The 18,882-nt window shown below is 39.7% G+C and overlaps 1 protein-coding gene across 2 annotated transcripts; it reads left to right on the plus strand.

Moving 5' to 3' along the window:
- The first annotated feature begins 3,088 nt into the window (after positions 1–3,088).
- RBM45 (RNA binding motif protein 45) lies at positions 3,089–17,510 on the plus strand. Of its 2 annotated transcripts, none has more exons than XM_054830448.1 (10): positions 3,089–3,708; positions 5,321–5,443; positions 5,573–5,699; positions 7,199–7,309; positions 7,658–7,837; positions 8,780–8,909; positions 9,593–9,689; positions 10,032–10,198; positions 12,086–12,282; positions 16,525–17,510. In XM_054830448.1, the coding sequence occupies exons 1-9, from the start codon at positions 3,331–3,333 to the stop codon at positions 12,276–12,278; spliced, it is 1,506 nt and encodes a 501-aa protein (XP_054686423.1). In that variant the 5' UTR covers positions 3,089–3,330; the 3' UTR covers positions 12,279–12,282; positions 16,525–17,510. The 2 variants fall into 2 exon arrangements, with proteins under 2 accessions (XP_054686423.1, XP_054686424.1); XM_054830449.1 differs by having other exon boundaries at positions 10,035–10,198.
- Positions 17,511–18,882: the final 1,372 nt, after the last annotated feature.

The raw sequence follows: 18,882 nt of genomic DNA on the forward strand, positions 1-18,882 counted from the left end.
GCAGTGTTTCATGAAGTTGCTTTTTCAAGTACGCAATGATCAGCTCTTTCATTCTGCTTTTTAATTCCAGCAAAAATAATCTTTGTACCAGGAATGTATTTCTTAGGGTTTTCCAAATACTCCGTCAGTGTATTCACACTCTAGGCAGCTCCTGAAAACCAAAAACCAGTAAAATACAAGGCTGGCCCAACATCATGTATTTATTAAAACATCAGTGGTCTCAAATCAAAGGTGTGATGCTCCTGAACATAATGTGCCTAGAATCCAAGAGGAATGTGAGCAGAAATGACACATAATATAAAATGCACAAGGTATACATTGTGTCACTTTAATAAGTCAAATATAAATCCTTTTTGCAATATGGAGCCTTGCAGTTCTTTGCACCATTTCACATACAACTACTTACTACTTTTAAACTATGTAAATATCTTTGTAATTCCAGTATCCAGAAGATCCAACCTGAATTTCATACAGTTGTTGAAAATGAGCATCTACAGATGGACATGATATTCATCAAGGCTGTGCTCCACTGAAGGGCATTAGAAAAAGGGTTGTTAATAGCCAGTTCCTGGAATCTCTTGACAGAAGATGAAAGACTTTTAGTGTTTCCTTCCAACCCTACTAAAACCCATCTCTGTCAACAGAAGCCTACTCTTGTACTGAAGACTACTGAAATACCTATAATCAAGACCAAATTTCTCTTCTGTCCTCCAGAGCTGACTCTTCCCATTGTCTAAAGTGGATTTAGATACCACTTTGTTAGCTTTCTTTTAAAAACTTGTACTAACATCTGTATGATTTGTTCACTAAATTTTAATGAAAAAAAGTTAATATATGCTGATAATGTTTTTTATGGAGGAAGTCCCAGTAGAAAGTGAATGTCAAAAACATTTCCTAGAAATCACAGAAAAATCAAAAACTTAGCCAATTCTACAGCACCTTAGTAACCAGAAAAACACCAGGACCGCATTTGTAATTAAAAGCTTGATTCAAATAGTATAATTTATATTCAAATAATATAAATAAAAACAATGAAAGCCACACAGAATTAATTTCCATTTTTGGATGTTCCACTGCTTTTCAAGACTGACTGTATGAAAAACACAAGAAAAGTCACAGCTTACTAGCAGGTGACAGTATTCAGTCAAGTGTTCTGAGCAAAACAACTGCAGCGCACCACGACGCCAGTAGAGGGTAGTGACCAGCAAACAAAATCTAAAAGCTCTCTTAAGACTTAACAAATGAAAATCTGCCCATTGATACTACAGAGCTCTGGGAAAGCTATATACCTTCTGACCTGGTGTGCTGATATTGGTAAAATCTCTTTTTAATATAGAGACCAAGGATTTTTGTTTCTGAAATTATAGTTCAGATTCATCTGCAGTAATGCAAAGTAGACAGTTGTGAGAGTAACTCCTTATGAGTAAGGCTTTCTATTGTACCTCTAAAGGAAAAGGGGTTTTTCATACATGTCCCTTCCAATACTGGACCTCAACCATGTCACCTGTTTTACCTTTGTTCTAGTTTGCATCTGAGTAAGAAAATTCTGCAGCTTGTCCCATTCTGCGGCCAACTAAACCCCAAAGATTTGGTCCTGTCTTTACTTTCCATCTCTTCCAACTGTGTGGCGCCGAGAACACATCTGAATAAAGATCTTGCATTTTTTCAACAGCACCCATTTTGATCTATGTAAAAAAATCTTTTAAAAAAAGAGGAAATTTGAACATTATTACAGAAAAGTAATATATTTTTGGTGTTTGTTTCCCATGAAATACACCGAGTTCCCTGGGCCTCAGTATCGTGAGAGTTCACAAGATGCATGTTAAACCCCACTGTTGTGTATAGCAGTGTCCTGGTTTTGGCTGAGATAGAGTTAATTTTCTTTCTAGTAGCCACTATAGTGCTGTGGTTTTGATCTAGTATGAGAATGATGTTGATAACACACTGATGTTTTCAGTTGTTGCCAGGTAGTTGTAGTGTCTACACTCAGTCAAAGATTTTTTAGCTTCTCTGGGGGCGTTGGCCAGGAGGCAGTTCAGCTCGAGAACTAGCTGAGTATCAGCTTCGGGTTCTTCTATTATTATTATTATTATATCATCATTATTATCGTTGTTATTGTTACCTTCTTTTTCTGTCCTACTAAACTGTCTTTATCTCAATCCACAAGTTTTACCTTTTTTTTTCAATTCTCTCCCCATCCCACTGGGTGGGGAGTGAGCGAACGGCTGGGGGGTTATTTGAGCTGCCTGCTGGATTAAACCACAACAAGCACTAAAGGCCCTGAAAATGGTTTCTTCATGGAGGAACTCTCTCTTCATGACACCAGTGCTGTTACAAAGGAGGCGGGTCACCATTGTAGTGTAGTGAGTTTCTGGTTGAAGGGGGCCCTTTAAAAATAAATTATTGCAGCAGAAGTGAGTATGCTAGGGAAATGTTGACACAGGGTACAAAACTGGGAGTCGTCGTCGATATACCAGAGGGTCATGCTGCCATCCAGATGGACCCAACCCAACAGGCTGGAGAATTGTCTGATGGAAGCATCTTCCCCCCCGACAAGGGGAAGTGAAGAGTCCTGCACTTGGGGAGGAACAACCCCATACACCAGTATGTGCTGGGGGTGACCAGCTGAAAGCAGCTTTGCAGAAAAGGACGTAGGTGTCATGGTGGACACCAAGGTGAACATAAGCCAGCAATGAGCCCTTGTGGCAAAGGCGGCTACTGGTATTCTGGGCTACATTAGGAGGAGTGTCACCAGCAGGACAAGGGAGATGACCCTTCCCCTATACTCAGGACTGGTGAGGCCACACTTACTGTACTGTCTCCAGCTCTGGGCTCCCCAGTGTGAGAGAGACATGGACATACTGGAGGGAGTCCAGTGAAGGGCCACAAAGATGCTGTAGGTGGCCCTGCCCGAGCAGGGGGTTGCCCCGCTGACCTCCGGGGGTTCCTCCCGTTCGGTGCCTCTGTGACACGGCCCCTGGCCGGGCGCTGACAGGGAGGAGCGGGCGCCACTCTCGATTCGTTTCTGCTTAGTCCTTCCCACCCGCTGCCGGGGAGCAGGCGCCTGTCTCCTCCAGGGTAGGCACGCCGGTGCCCCGGGCAGGCCGGGAGGCGCTCCTGCCGCGCAGCCCCGCTCCGCGGGGAACGCCGCACAAGCCGGCCAAAGGCGACGCCGCGGCCCCTTCCGCAGGCCGGGTGCTGAAGCCCGGCGTGGGGCAGCAGGGGAGTCCCGCCCGCCGCAGGCGAGGCCGCGGCCCTGACTGGGCGCGGCGAGGCGGGAGGGGCGCGGCCGGCGCAGAGGAAGAGGAGGAGGACGAGAAGGGGAAGGACATGTTGTCTCCCCGGCGGAAAGGGCGCTGCGGCCGTTCCCCGCCAGCCCCCGAGAAAAGCCAGCGGTCCCCGGCGGCGCGGGAACCCGGCGGCCCCACTATGGAGGAGGGCAGCGGCTTCCGCCTCTCGGCCGAGTGCCTGGACGAGCCGCCCAACAGCCGCGTCTTCGTGGTGCTGGGCAAGGACACCGGGGAGGCGCTGATCCGGGAGCGCTTCGCCCCCTTCGGGGACATCCAGAACATCTGGCTCCTGCGGGACAAGCGCACCAACGAGTCCCGCGGCATCGCCTTCATCAAGTTCGCTCGCAGCTCGCAGGCCTGCCGGGCCATGGAAGAGATGCACGGCCGCAGCCTGGTCCCCGACACCAAGCCCATCAAGGTACCGCCGCCGGGCCGCGCCGCGCCGCCCCCTTCCTGGCGGGGAGCGGGGCCAGAGGAAGCGAGCGAGTCCCGGCGGGGTGCCCCCCGCTCCCTCCCCAGCATGGCGGCCGCGGAGGGAAGCAGGCCTCGGCCGCTGCGCCCCGAGCTTGCCGCTTGCAGGTCGTGTTGGCCTACGCGGGGGTAACGGGAAGCCCCTCAGCGGGGCGCTGCGGGGGCGGCCGGTGGCCGAGGCCCGCCGGGAGCAGCCCTGGAACAGCCTTAGCGAGCTGGGCGCCTCGCTTGGCGGCGGGCAGCGAGCCGCCACGGGGAGCGTCAGAGCCGCGCCTTGGGGCCGCCTCTCCGCACGCGCTGCTGGTGCTGATGCTGTCACCCTTTTGGGTCGAACCCGGGCGGTTTCGGGCTGCGGGGCTTGCGCGCATGGCGGTGCTCTTCAGTGGGTGCCACCCTTGCCTGAAGTTCCCACGCGTGGCATAAGCTGCAGCAGTCCTGGAGAAAATGCAGTACCTGCAAACTAGCTTTTTTTTTTTTTAAAAAAAACCCCAACCTTGAGGGAGTCTCTGTGAAATATTCTAAAGCAATATATTTTATTTCTTGTAAGCAAGATCGATGTGAATAAATAGCACTGTCTTTGCAAGTAAGTATATTTTATATTGGTTTTGTAGGTTATGTACAGGTTTGTTTCGAAACAATTATGGGATTTTTTTCATCAGCGGAGCTGGCTGGCTGGCAGCTTTTGGCCTTTTGAATTGTTTTCATATCCCCCAAGTACTAAGAAGATATGAATGACTTTGAACAGTGAAAGAAGATTACACGTGTTTCATTTGAAAATGCGATTCAGTCAGTAAAATATTTTCTGAAGACCTTGTGGTTAGAAGCCAAAATATGAGAGTTGTATTCCTTCCTCCCCTGCGTGACTGTAAGAAAAATAATGTAAGAGCTCTGTGATATCAGTTCCTGTTTTTGCATAAGAGGCTTACTTTGAAGGTTGTTTGCATTTTTCTTATTTGGTTCTTTTGGCTTCGTTTGTTCACTTTTTTTTTTTTCCTGGGTGCCTTCTGGGTTGCACTTCTGAGATGAAATTTATTTCAATAATTAAAAAGGATTTTAACAGTTAGAGATGTGAGAAGTTAACAAACTTTCACGGAGCACTAGACCTGCAGACTTTGGCCCAACTGAGCAATGGACTGCAGTAGGAAAGTTTCAATAAGCAGCTAGGCTTGTTTTTTTGCTTGCTTATTTTTTGTTACCACTGCTATACTAGGCCTGTTGCAGCAATGCATTTTTTGCTGCCTCACATGCCACCTGTGACATTGGCAGTGCTGGTGAATCAGGCTTTGATACACCTGAACGTTCTTCCTTATCCCCAGTGAGAACTTCTGCTGGCCTCTGTCCTGTTTGGGAAACCATTTGGGGTGTATTATATTTGTAGGCCTTTTGTCACAGATGCATTTATGATCAGAGATGTTCTTTTTTTTTTTCCATATTAGGAAAGCTAGTTAATGTTAAAGATAAATACAAAGACTTGTTAAAACAAACTATCTTTCTTGCTTGTTGATATGTGGTTAAGACCCTTTCTCCAGTAATTAATGTCTATGTAATTATTTCATTAGGTATTTATTGCACAGTCAAGAGCTTCTGGAAGCCACCGAGATGTTGAAGATGAGGAGCTTACACGAATCTTTGTTATGATACCAAAATCCTATACAGAGGAAGATCTGCGAGAGAAGTTTAAGGTACTGATTTGCTGTTTGTTAATTGTTATTTCAAATTGCTTTTGTCTTAATTTATCAGAAGGGCTTAACACATGGAACTTTAATGCATTTTCAAATATTGTAAATTAATATGCTTTTTAATTGTTCTAGATGTATGGAGACATTGAATATTGCAGCATTATTAAAAACAAGACTACTGGAGAAAGTAAAGGTTTGGGCTATGTGAGGTATTTAAAACCATCGCAAGCTGCCCGAGCAATTGAAGAGTGTGATCGAAGTAAGAATCTGAATGAATTCTTTCAAGTTTTTCACAATAAGTGTGTATCATCATTAATGTACCTTTAATTTTTAGTTTTGTTTGCAGGTAAATTATTTAGGATGTAAACATATCTTGAGACAAAGTTCTATGCAAATAAAAAACAGTATTATTAACACTCATTGAGAACAGTCACCTGATTACATTCTTGCAGGACCAAACTGCAAGTAAGACCAGTGAAAAGAGTTTGGAAATGATTATAGAATTCTCCTTCATGCTTTATTATTTGCCTGTAATGTAGGCTTCATACAGAGGAAAATCTCATTTTAATGTATCCCTAGGAATATGCATTTTTAATCAAATATATTTGATATAAAATGAATTTAGATATAAAATATATTTGATAATCCATAGGGATACTGTTTTGATTACATTTATTTAGGAACAAATACATCCTAATTGAAGTTTGGGGGTTGGTTTGTTTTGTGGGGGTTTTTTTTGTTTTCATTTAATGTCGTGATTAATCTGTTACAGAATGGAAGACTTTGTATGCTTTATGACCAGCCATTGGCTATTTATGCTCTAGTACCAAAAAGATGTTAATGAATTTGAGTGAGTCCAGTGGAAGGCCACCAAGGTGGTCAGGGGCTGAAGTTTATCCAGGAGGAGAAAGGTTTTTGGGGAAACCTAACAGCAGCCTTCCAGTCCAACCTCCTGTTCAATGTTTGCTTAATCACAAATATGAAACAACTTGGTGTGTGAGTGTGGTTGGTTTTTTGTAGTTCTTGTGTGGTTTTTTTCTTTTTTCTCCAGTAATATACGTGGTATTGCTACATCATATCTATTGTAAGTGGTTCTACAAAAATTATATTTGTGACAATTCTTGCATAGGAATATGAATCTGAGATTACTTAGCAGTTAAATTTTATTTCCTTTTTGCTGTGAGGTTAAAATGAAATTAGTTGGATAGCCTGAGAGTAATAACTATTTCTTTCATAAAAGCAAAACCTAGATCAGTGCAAAACCTGCATAAACTGCTGTTAGAGCATGGAAGTTCAGGTGATTGCCTCTGGACTGTCTCTGAATCCTGCCAAGTATCACGGAACGATTGAAGTTGGAAGGGACCTCTGGAGATCATCTTGGCACCTGCCTGGCTCAACCAGGGTCACCTGGGCACTGTGGTTGCCCAGGACCATGTCCAGATGGCTTTTGGATATCTCCAAGGACAGAGACTCCACAACCTCTCTGGGGAACCTGTGCCAGTGCTCAGTCACCCTCACAGCAAGAAGGCTCTGTTGTGCTTAGCTTGTGACTAGGAGTAGTTCTACGTGGAAGCTGTTAATTTTCAGGCAATTATTATGGCAGACTGCAAGAGTTATAAATCAGTTATTTTCCTTAAACCAGCACTTTCTGGGTTTTTAGAATAATATGCTTCTAAATACGGTACTTGGAGAATGCAGATCCGGTCAGATAATTCAGATATGCTGAGGTGTTGCTGTATGTGTGATTGTTTCTTTCAGGCTACAGGGCTATTTTGGCTGAACCTAAAAATAAGTCATCGGAGTCTTTTGAACATGATTATTATAGTAATAACACAAGGCAAGAACCAAGAGGAAATACACTTCCATTTTGTAAGTCTCAGCTTTTTATACTAAAAATGATTCGTAGACTTGAGTACGGTCACAAAGTAAGAACGCAGTTTGGAAGAAGGGAAGCTAACGGAGGCTGAGATCAACACTTATATAGTAGATTGAGTGTTGGAGTTAGAAAGGAGTCAAGTATTTCGTTTCTATATTTTTATGGCTCGCTTTCCTCTAGTTGGCCGATTTATTCTGTGACCTGCATTGGTGAAATAAGCACTTTACCTTTAGTGTAGAGTTGACCTAGATTGCTTTTAAAAGTTAAATGAAAAATATGTATGAAACGAAGGCATGCTAGTGTGATGACTTGAATTATTTATTTTTGTGTTGATTATTGAGGTGGGCAGCCAGAGTTTTGTAGTTTTGAAAAAAATGAGAGCAGAATTCAAGAGTCAGTCTCCAAACGTCTGTCAGTGGTATCGCAGCTTCCCTTTATCCAAGAGCAGCTGTTTGCCCTCTTTGATCTAGTCCCAGGACTGGAATATTGTGATGTTCAGCGAGATCCTCATACTAATAGTGGTAAGTGAAAGTACAAAAAGACTTTTTTTTTCTTTTTATGAATGGAAGTAATCTTAATTGTACTTCAGTTCATTTGGATTGCAAATACAGTACACTTGTTGGAAAGAATTAATGTTTTATGTATCAATGGCTGCTGCTATCACTGATGCATAAACCCAAAAATTTAGTCTTGTTTGAACCTCTATTTACAGGTAGCCTTAAATACCTCTGTTTTCAGATAATAGAATCTCAAGGACAGAATCAAAACCTTAAGAAATGTTTTTTGGTCAAATTCAGTTAATAGTTTTGGGCTGAATAAAAGGAGAAAAAGTTTTGAAAAATATGAGACGTAGTTTTCATGTTCTCTAAACAGATCTCCTGAGTTTTCAACATGAAATAGGGTGTGCGTATGTGTCTCTGTGTGTAGAAGCTGACATGAGTAAGCAGGATTAAATCATTCCAAAACAAATACTGTTTTGTATTGAAAGGATTGTTTTGGTTTCAGTTTTCTTGTTGTTTTGCTATTGCTGAGAAAAACGTGGAAGAGCTCTGTTCTCCAAGAAGCTTGAAACGGAAATGATTCAGAGTTAAAATGTAACTTTACAGTACTTGTGATTCACTGTTGATGGGATAATTGCATTTTAAAATGAAACTGTATATGGTTTTGTTTCTAATACAGGGTTAGGGAAGAAGACATGTTTTTACTTGTGTTGCTTTAGTACCAGCTTTTCAAGTTAGCATAAATATAGCTAAATATTTTCTAATATAGTTAAATATTTTCTTCACAAATGCTACTGATGTTGCTATTAAGTAATGTACTCTGTGGTGAAAAAAGTACGTTAAAAGACTTAAGAATTTTGTATCATGCCTGACAATGTGCACTTTAGTCATAGTGCTTTATGAGTGTAGTTTGTTCTTAGGATTTACCCGTACCAGCTGAAACTGTGTGCACTGTATTTGTAGGGTATGCTGTGATTCAGTACAGTACTGCTGCATCAGCTATATATGCCAAGTATAAATTACACGGTTTTGAGTATCCTCCTGGAAATCGATTAACTGTCATTTTCCTAGAAGATGGAAGTGATAGCTCAGAGTAAGTACCAATACATATAGGAAGTTGTAACTTGTATTCTGGAAAGCAATATTTAGAAGAAATAATTTTTTTTTAATTTTATTTTACATAAGAAGTAACAGCAATGTCACTGTGATCTTATTTAATACTTGTAGGTAGTATTTTCTGAAATTTAGGCATTTCATGGTCCTACAACATGGGCTGTGAATCTATGCAAAAAGTGCAATTGCTTTTTCTTGTTCCCAAACAGAACAAAGAAAAATTACTGGAAAATGAGACCTGAAAGTAAACTTTCTGTGATAATATTCTGACTTCTGAATTGAATCTCTGTGCTCTTTATTGAAACAGGTTACATTTTTTTCTGTCCCTTCTGCCTTTTAGGCACCTTTTACAAAATGTAGTGGTCTGTGTCGTGTTGGTTTTTTTTTTATTCCCTGCCAGAGTATTAAAAAAAGCAAACAAGAGGTTTGTATCTCTATACGTAGAAATACATGAGTCCTTTGAGTGAGTTGCAGTTAGCATGTATACTTTCGGATCATATTTAGAGTGTCATGAAAGCCTGACTTGATTTTTATCTACATGAGTTCACAGAATTCCAGAGATACTTTTAGTTGTGCATTAAAATTTATTTTCACTTGCTGAATTTATGATTACTGTAACTTAGCTTTTTCTTTAAAATAGTTTATCATCACTTCTGCTTGCAGCCTCATCAGAAAAATGGCAACACAGCTGGTAACAGCGCATGTGTCATCAGTGTTGCGGAATAACAATGCAATTGCTCAGCAGTATAGGACACCTCCTGTAAGTTAATATAATGGATACTGTTAATATTCTTCTGAATTGTAAGAAACTTCAGACATGTCAATGAAGAACACTGCTCACTTTCTTCTGTAACTGTTTTAGATGCTACGTTTTTAAGATGTACCTCTGGTTGGTTTGTACATTTTTATTCCCTGTAAAGGTGTCTGACCTTACTTGGACTTATTGTCCAATTTAATGAAATATACAGAGTAAACAAATTAATTGAGAACTGGTAGAGCCTGTTTATGTCCTGTGATAGGAACGAAAATTGTAAATAAGGTAAAATTACTTCCCTCCCCCTGCATTGGTTAATTTTTACTTGCATTTTTTCCCCTGTTTCAGCAGGCATTTGGAGGAACTTCTGGCTCACAGTTACTTCAGCCCCAAACAGATGCCATACTTCCACCACACAAAAAAAAAGTTCCACCTGACACTTCTGTGAAGGAAAGGCTTTTCATACTTTTTCATCCCCATCCTTTACCCATAAATGTGTTGGAGGATGTGTTTTGGTAAGACTCCATTTACAAATAAGTGTTCTGTAACCAAAAAAATAATCATGACATGTTTAAAATAAATGTTGAAAATAAAGATGGTCATCATGAAAACTCTTTCCAGAAAAGACAGTACACAGTGATCAGTAAGTAGTAAGTGATCAATAGGTAACAGCTGCGTTATGAAACAAGCGTGTAATGGAATTTACCTTGAAACACAGATGCAACATCATCAGTATAGCAGCTTTATTATCGAGTAACGTAATCTGAAGTAAAATGTCTACTCTTTTAAAATTTTTTAACCAAAAAGTGTAGTGCTTGCTGTTCTTATAACCTAATTTATTTGGCACTTTCTCGTACATATTTCTATAAGGAATTTAGGTATTTTGATAAATTTCCACAGTAATTTAGGGGAGTAAGTATAGGGAGGTCTCTTTTCTCCTATGTCCTGAGACATTTTGATGGTTTGCATCTTAATGACACTGTTTCAACTGTCCTTTCACGCTACCTCCCTATGAGGAGCAAAGACTTGAGAGACAATTATTGCCATCTTTAAAACAAATCTATAGTTCAGCTGTTCCCCAGTATTTTATATTATTTATTTTTAGTGTATTCTTGAAGAAAAAGACATTATTTCCCTCTTGTAATAGCTGGCATTTGCAATAAATCTTTGGAAAAACAAAATACTTTCAAAGCACCGGGAGGGGAAAAGAAAGAATATGTACTTGTGTGGAATTTAAAACTGTACCTATCTGACATACTAGATTTTCTTAACTGGATGCTGGAGAAGAAAAAGGCTATGCATCCTAGTCTTGACACTTGCATAACCTGAGTATGAAGCAAGCAGACTTTATTTTTTGAAAACATTTTTTAAGGAACTGTCCAGGAATCTCCTGAGGACTTGGAAATCTGGGTTTTTCCACAAGGCTTTTGCACTTGCTTTCTGAGTCATTTCAGTGAGACCTTTTCAAAAATGAATCACAGCTGAGCAAGGTCATTTAAGTGAGCTGCAAGTTCAGCCTTTGAATTACCTGCTGGGTTGTGTGTGCGTGTGTGTTTATTTTGTTTTGTTGTGGTATTGATTAGCTTTACATATTCTTTTAAATAAGAGATAAATCACTGGTGCTTCTGGTTCTGTTGTAATATTCTGTACAAAACATTGCCTACGAACTTTTGATTTTATTTCTGTGCTGCCTGGAATTCTAGAGAATGGGATATGAAAATTGGGAGATTTGGAGGAGGGCAGCACAAGAAAATATAGTACACCTATAAGAATATAGTTTTTGCGGCTACCAAATCATATCTACCCAGACTTTAGTAAAGCCTTTGACGCAGTTTCCCACAGCATTCTCCTGAAGAAACTGGCTGCTCATGGCTTGGATGGGCGTGCTCTTCACTGGGTAAAAAAACTGGCTGGGTGGTTGGACCCAGAGAGCTGTGGTGAATGGAGTTAAATCCAGTTGGTGGCCGGTCACAAGCGGTGTTCCCCTGGGCTCAGTACTGGGCCAGTTTTCTCAAATAGCTTTATCAATGATCTGCACGAGGGGATTGAGTGCACCCTCAGTCAGTTTGCAGGCGACACCAAGCTGTGTGGGAGTGTTGATCTGCTTGAGGGCAGGCAGGCTCTACAGAGGGATCTGCACAGGCTGGATCGATGGGCCGAGGCCAACTGCATGAGGTTCAACAAGGCTCAGTGCCGGGTCCTGCGCTTGGGTCACAACAACCCCTTGCAGCGCTACAGGCTTGGGGAGGAGAGGCTGGAAAGCTGCCTGGCAGGAAAAAAAAGGTCTTTTCCAACCTAAGCAATTCTATGATTCTATATTTACTTCAGATCAGATAATAGGTATCTATGTTGCAGCAAAACCTGTAAATTATCTTTTTTTCTTTTTTCTTGTTTTTCCCCAGTCGTTTTGGACACTTGATAAAAGTTTACCTGGTGGCTGGAAAAAATGTGGGCTACGCAAAATTTGCAGATAGAGCAAGTGCCAGTGATGCCATAACTGCGTTACATGGCAAGATTGTGAATGGTGTCAGGCTTAAAGTAAGGTTGGCAGACTCACCTACAGAAGAATCTAACAAACGTCAGAGAACTTACTGAGCAGGTGAGTACCCAGTCTGAGCTGTTACTTAAACTGAAGTTCAACTACTTGAAATAGTGATAGGCAAAGCATGTTGAAGTTAGGTATGAACATATAATTATAAACTTGAAATCTATTTTTAGCTAACAACTTGAAAATTAATTTGTAATATATGTGTGTGTATACATATATATGTATATATGGGTGTGTGTATGCTTATATATGCACACGTACACTTTATTTTAGTAAAAATCTATTTTTATAATATTTGAACAAATATGAACCAGTTGATTAACATCAATCTGGATGTGCACAGAAATATTCACTTTATGTACATAAGAGTATCAGTTAACATTGAAAAGAATATGCAACAATAAACAATGGAACCGAGATCAGCTTGTGTGTGTCTTTTCTTTCATTAAAACACGTGCCCCCGCAGTGGTGGTGGATAAAGATGCAGAGTTCAGCCCTTGAAGGGCAGAGGAGGGAAAGGGTAAAAAAAAAAAGGACATGGGAAGGACAGGGAAGGTTACCATGTAGAACTGAAGGTTTGGGATGTTTGGGTCATCTGCATTCTCAGAAATCAGATGTAGCTGGAATGTGTGATAGGAGATTGAGGTGTATGTTTAAGATAATTACTTTGAGAATTTATTAGTTCATGCTTATGGCCTGTGAAAGCTGGCTGAGCTCATAGAGAGGTTTTAGATACTTCAGGGACCAAAATTCACTTTGTCTTTTAAAACATTGATTTGATTCAAATTATGTTGTAGTTTTGTTGTTGGTTTTTTTTTTTTTAACATTAGGACTATTACTAAAGGAGAACTGTAGTTGAGGGGGGGAAAGGTTAAGCCCTGTTTTCTACAAAATAACTCCCAAATATTACTGTAGCTTCCAAATAATTTCAGTAGCCATATTATCTTTATAGGGGACATGCAGTTTTGCTTCAACTTATTCAGAAAACATCACATGAAATCCTGACTCTCTCTGCATCTCTTTTTACTTCTAAGTTTCACTCCTTGTACCTTTCTTTGTGTAGATACTCTTTGTGACCTGGGAGCGGCAAAGACCAAAAAAGATTTTGCCCATAGTGTTCTTTTCCTCCTTTTTCCCTAAGGACTTTCATGTTGTTCTTTGCTAAGCAGCAGTTACTAACGGTGGCCTTAGTCTTTATATACAACTTGCTTTTTTTTTTTTTAAAAAGAAAAAAAAGGATTTCTGGCATTCTTTTTTCTGCCTTGAATTGTAACTAAAACTCATTTGAAACTTTTTTTTTAATGAGCAACTCTGGTGAACGCAAATTTAAGTAACTCGTACCCATGCTCTTATCTTTGTACAAAGGTTTTGTTTGTTTTGAATGTGACTTTCAATAATAAAAGTCCAGTCTCTTGATCACTACAGGAAGAACTATGATGTAAAGTGTAATGCAATACCAGGTCTGCCTTCACTACTTTTTACTAAAAAAGTGTAGATATGATATGCATCCAAAATTGTAAAGGTAATTTATCCTTACTTCTTGTTTCTTTGTTGTTAGCAGAGGTAAGAGTGAGAAGACTGGGAGGTTCTTTTCTGATTGTCCAGCTAAAACATTTTTTTAATTTTTTTTTAATTCACACACACACATGTGCACACATTCACAAGCACACACTTTTCCACTGTGATTTTTGAGAAGATTCCTTAAGGTTTCCAGCTGACAAAAGGTGCAGTTGGTCATCAAATGGGATTTTCAAAAGGCTAAAACTTACTTTATTTCAAATTATGTTCAAAAATTCTAGTATATACCTATTATTGACTATTTAGGAACCTGAACTCCCCTCTAAGGTGAGGGTAAGACATACACTTTTGCTGTTGTGCCATTTTATCTAATTAGAAAACTGGAGCAATAAGGCCACATTTGAAGATTAATTGTTTTACACACGCAAAATTACAGCAGAGCTTTTTGTCCTTTCCTAGGTTTTTGCATTTGTGTAAATTTTCAAATCATAAAGAGTACTAGTTTTAATTCATCTGAAGGTGGACACCCTAAATCTGTCTTGGCCAGATTACCTGCGATTCTGGTGCGAATGACTGCTGAGCATTTCCCCTCTGGTTAGCCTTTCAGCTGCTGTGTCCCAGCGCTAACACAGGTAGAAGAGCTTTCCAAATTTACTGTGCTACATCTTGCTACATCCTGTACATCAGGCTTCTGATTCCGAGTCTTTTAGCAGGTTGCCTTAGCATCTAGCTCTTCTTAGGATAGACAGACAAAATTACTTGCTCTCTTTTTGTCCTTTAGCCAGTTCCTCAAATTCAAATGACATACATAAAAGAAAGATTCTATCTGTGCTCCTTTTTAAAAGGGCTTGTCCGTTAAATCAGGCTTACTACTCTGTGACTCTGCGCTGGACTGACTGACCAACAAGTTTTGCAGTAGCTTAGAGACTTATAGTTTTCTTTCAATTAAAGCCTTAAATTGTGCATGTAAAAGGGGGATGTAATTCTCTCTACCCTGAAATTGTACTTTTTTTTTTTTTTTGAAGATGTGAGAATATTAACTGTTGTTCTTTTTGAATTGCAGCTGGAGGAAATAATCTTAGCTAAAATTGCTGTGAGTTTTCACTTAAGGAAGTCATTGCCTCTTAAAAAAATCCTTTCTAAAGTCCTGTTACATTGCTTGCCTCTTATCGCTAACAAGGTGGCTGGATTTCTGCAATAGTCCTTTCTATGCAAGGTTCTCTGATTAAAATCTGTGATAAGACACGTGAATTCAATGGAATCTATATGAAAATAAATTTAATTCAATTTAATAATTCAATTTAAATAAAATATTTCAACACAGGTTTTATCTAACTTTTTGAAGTTCTTTCCCCAATAATATTTTTCTTACATAAATAATTTTTTTAATACAATTTACAAAATTGTTTCTTAAAAATGTTTTATGGTAATGGTGTGCTACTGATAATGCTCTTGCAATGTAAACTTCTGATCACAAGAACAGTCTATTATCTTACAACAACCTTTGTTTATCAGGAAAATTTGAATACATATGTATTAATATTCTAAACTAATCCATCTAATGAATTTTGCAGGCTCTGGCTCTCCTACAAGTCAATGAAAATTCAATTGTTTATATGACTAGTTAAAAGTAGCAGAGAAATGATGGAAATACAGACCAATAAGGTTCTCTTAACTACTTTAAGTTCTAATGTAAGTTTTTTTTGGGTGAGGTTCTCCCCTCTTATGCTAAGTAAGTATTAATGGTTGAAATAATCACTTTAAACCATCTTGCTTTGAGTCGGTGTAGGCTTGAGAAGTCAACTACAGTGTCTACTTCTAGGCAGTTGCTAAAAGCAGAAGCGATGTTAATACTCTTGGTGTTGCCCAGCTTGCGTGCTCTACTCAGGTTTTTGTATTGCTTTGAGTATTTCGTGAGAACCTCACTGCAATTGTCCGATGCCTGTTGTGTAAATTATATCGCTCAAAAATAGAAGAGGAAGGAAAGAATTTGGTATCTTTCAGAAGAATATATTGTGGAATTCCAATTAATCTCTTCATTGCAACCTAGGAGTTCTATTTAAATACCACTACTGCCCAAAAAACCCCAAACCCACAAACAAAAAAAACCCCAAAACCCACCCCAAACATTTTTCATGAAGCTTTCAAGTAGTCCTTAGGAAGCAGAGCTTCTAACTAGCACTATATTAGAAATGCAAAACACAGATCTCTTGGGCTGGATTCTGTGTCTCTTAATAATCATTGCTGATTGGCTTTAACCCACAGCAAATGGATTCATTGCATTTTTCCCCTTCTGAAAATGTTCACTGATGTTTTTAAATAATTAGTTAGTTAGTTACTAAGTTGAAAAACATTTTCGCTGTTAGGAAATACTTGGTTATTGTCTTTTATTATCCTTGTCCTGAAAATATCCTGATTTGATTTGTGTTCTTTTTTTTTTTTCTTTTAAGTTAAAACCTTAGTAAAATCCTGAAGTTTAACATGTATAATTTTTTTTCTGTGCAAAAATGTTTTTTTAAAAAAAAAGTTAGCTATATTTTGTATCAACAGTATACTGCAGAAAAATTGCTGCCTTTCCCATGCTGCTCAGAAAAAGAGGTACCTCTTTAAAAGCTAGAGAAGCATATATAAAATTTTGGAATTCTTCTTCTAAATATATTAAAGGTCTTATTTATGTGGTGTTGTAATGATTATGTTTTATAATATATATGTTTTTAAATAAAAATAGGTATGTTGCTTTTTGATACTATTTTTGTACTTGTGTTTTTTCTACAGAAACTAAATAATGACATGACCCTCAGCTAGCTGACTGACTGACTGAAAACGTGACTAGACATGGTTCCTGTGGACAGTGACAGCTTTTTTTTTTTTTCTTTTTTAAATTGTTACTTAGTTTATCTTCTCTCTCTCTATATATATATGGTGCTTTCTGGTTTTGAAAATGTAGACATGCCGTTTTGAAAATTATCTAGGCATTAAAAATTGTAAAGTAGTTGTTGTTCTTGTAGTAGTCTATAATCTCGTATTACAGAAGTCTCTCTTTTATGTTTAACTGAATTCCTCCTCTAAGACGGAAATTACAATGATGGGGGAGATAAAGGAGTCAGCATTTTGTGGCTTGACTGGTTACTTGATAATGATTCAGATTATAACTGTTGAAATAGAGGACATTTCTCATGATCCAAATTACATTGAAAATTGAAGTACAGCAGTAAATTCAAAGAAAGTGAAATAACTTGTTTCAAAAACTGCTAGCAAACCTGACAGTGCGAAGCTAGATTTAAAAAAATAGCCATAATTAAGAAAACTATTCAAGTACATTCTTAAATATTTTGTTGATTTGGGCCAAAAGTATTCATTATGCTTTTGTATGCTGTGCAGCGAAAAGGACATTTGACTGTGGGCCAGACTACCAGCGCTGTTTACATTTATTCTTATCCTGAGGCCTTTTGGTTATAACTGTGGGGAAAGTACGGAGTCTAGGGGTCGTGCTTTGCTTTGAGGGGTTGGGGGGCTTCTTTGGTCTTTTTTTTTTTTTACTTTTTTGGGGTTTTCTTGAGAAGTTTTCCATGCACATGTTGTTTAAGAATTGGGCACTTCAGCATTTCAGCATGATGAAGAGGATTTCGGCATTGATGAAGAATAAATGAAGATGGTTGCACAGATAGTTTTCAAATGCCAAATACTTTTCTGTGTATTCCTGAATACTACTTGTTGAATTGAAAATATCCTGGTTATTAAAATAATTTATACAGATAAAATCGATAAATTCTAGTTGTATGCACACTAGAGGACAGGCATGCTGTTAGATGCATCCTTCTTCCCGGTGTCTCCAGTCCTGGTCCCTTGATCGTCGGTGTGGAGACAGGCACAGCTCCGCTGGCTCTGAGCACCTTCAGAAGGCTTTCCTTCCAAGCAGTCCCTAAGATCGGGGTGAGAATGCAGGTCTTGCTCCCTTACTTACCAGGCGTGGGATAGTCAGCCGAGTTTCAGAGTAGATGCAGCCAGCGTATACAATTTTAATGTGATGGGACGCTTACTTACATTGATAAGGGGGCTTGGGTCACAGGAGAGGCAGTGGGAATGGCAGTCCATAGTAGATCTGGGTAGTGGGGCTTATTTAAGAACCAAAAAGATGTGAGCTTTTCTCCTACCTTTAGAATTCCACGCGCCTACCTGCTTTTCTCCCCTCCCTGGCAGCAGCGTTAGGTTCACTTCGCCTCCCTTCCGTTCCCAGCGGGGACGTTGGCGCTGTCTGGAGGGGTGGGCAGAAAGTTGCGTTTGTGCTGTGCAGCAGTCTCGGGTCCTGCTGGCCAGTGCCCCTGGGCAGCCTTCGGCATTTGTTGCTCTGCAGCTCGCTGAGCTCCAGCATCATCCCTCCCTTCCACAATCTTCACCTTCTGCTTCTCCGGCCCCTTATTCTTTTCAAGAATGCTACTTCTTATTGGAAACCTTCCTTGCAGCCTCCTTTTTGGTGCTCCAAGCCCCTGACTTGTCCCATCCCAACAGCGAATGTGCGGAAGCACACCACCTTATAACTAGTGGGTTTGTCTTGTGTCTCTTCATTAATTTAAGCTATGTTTTTTACCTACAACAGATGGCTTCCTTTTCTTGGTTTGTTTGTTTTTCGAGGAGAAAGAGGAAGGGAGAAGGGAAATACCTCCAGTTGTAAGTAGCTGAGAGCTGCAGATGCAACCCTTTTTCATTTTTCTCTGTTGTTCTACAACAGCAAAAGACAGGTACCCATTAAAGCAATGCCCCTGGTTGGGGTTGGGGGGGAAGAGGAGGTAGCAGAAGAGCGGAGCCTTTGATACAACCTTTTCAACTGGAAGATATGCTTACTCAAAACTTAGAACTTTAGCATTCAGCGCTTTACAGTCAGCTGTGTTAAAATACTGCTAGAATACGAACCTAGATTAGCCGTCTAGTAATGCCATGAGACTTCACCTACTATCAAATTAATGCTATTAGAAGAATATTTCCATGCAGCATATATAACATTTCTTACGCAGCACATATTTTAAAAAAAATAGTAAATTGTTCTCTAATACAAGATACAGCCACATTCAACCAGTTTTTCTTTGTTTCCTGCTCTTATAAGAAGAGGCATCAGTAAAAATGTTTTTGCATTAG

Source organism: Grus americana, chromosome 6, assembly GCF_028858705.1.
Source record: "Grus americana isolate bGruAme1 chromosome 6, bGruAme1.mat, whole genome shotgun sequence".
Classification (NCBI taxonomy): Eukaryota; Metazoa; Chordata; class Aves; order Gruiformes; family Gruidae; genus Grus; species Grus americana.

Coding starts and splice junctions, on each gene's coding strand:
- RBM45 (XM_054830448.1), top strand. CDS start 3,331: ATGTTGTCTCCCCGGCGGAAAGGGCGCTGCGGCCGTTCCCCGCCAGCC. Junction 5,700..7,198: donor AATTGAAGAGTGTGATCGAA/GTAAGAATCTGA, acceptor TGTTTCTTTCAG/GCTACAGGGCTATTTTGGCT. Junction 7,310..7,657: donor AGGAAATACACTTCCATTTT/GTAAGTCTCAGC, acceptor TTGATTATTGAG/GTGGGCAGCCAGAGTTTTGT.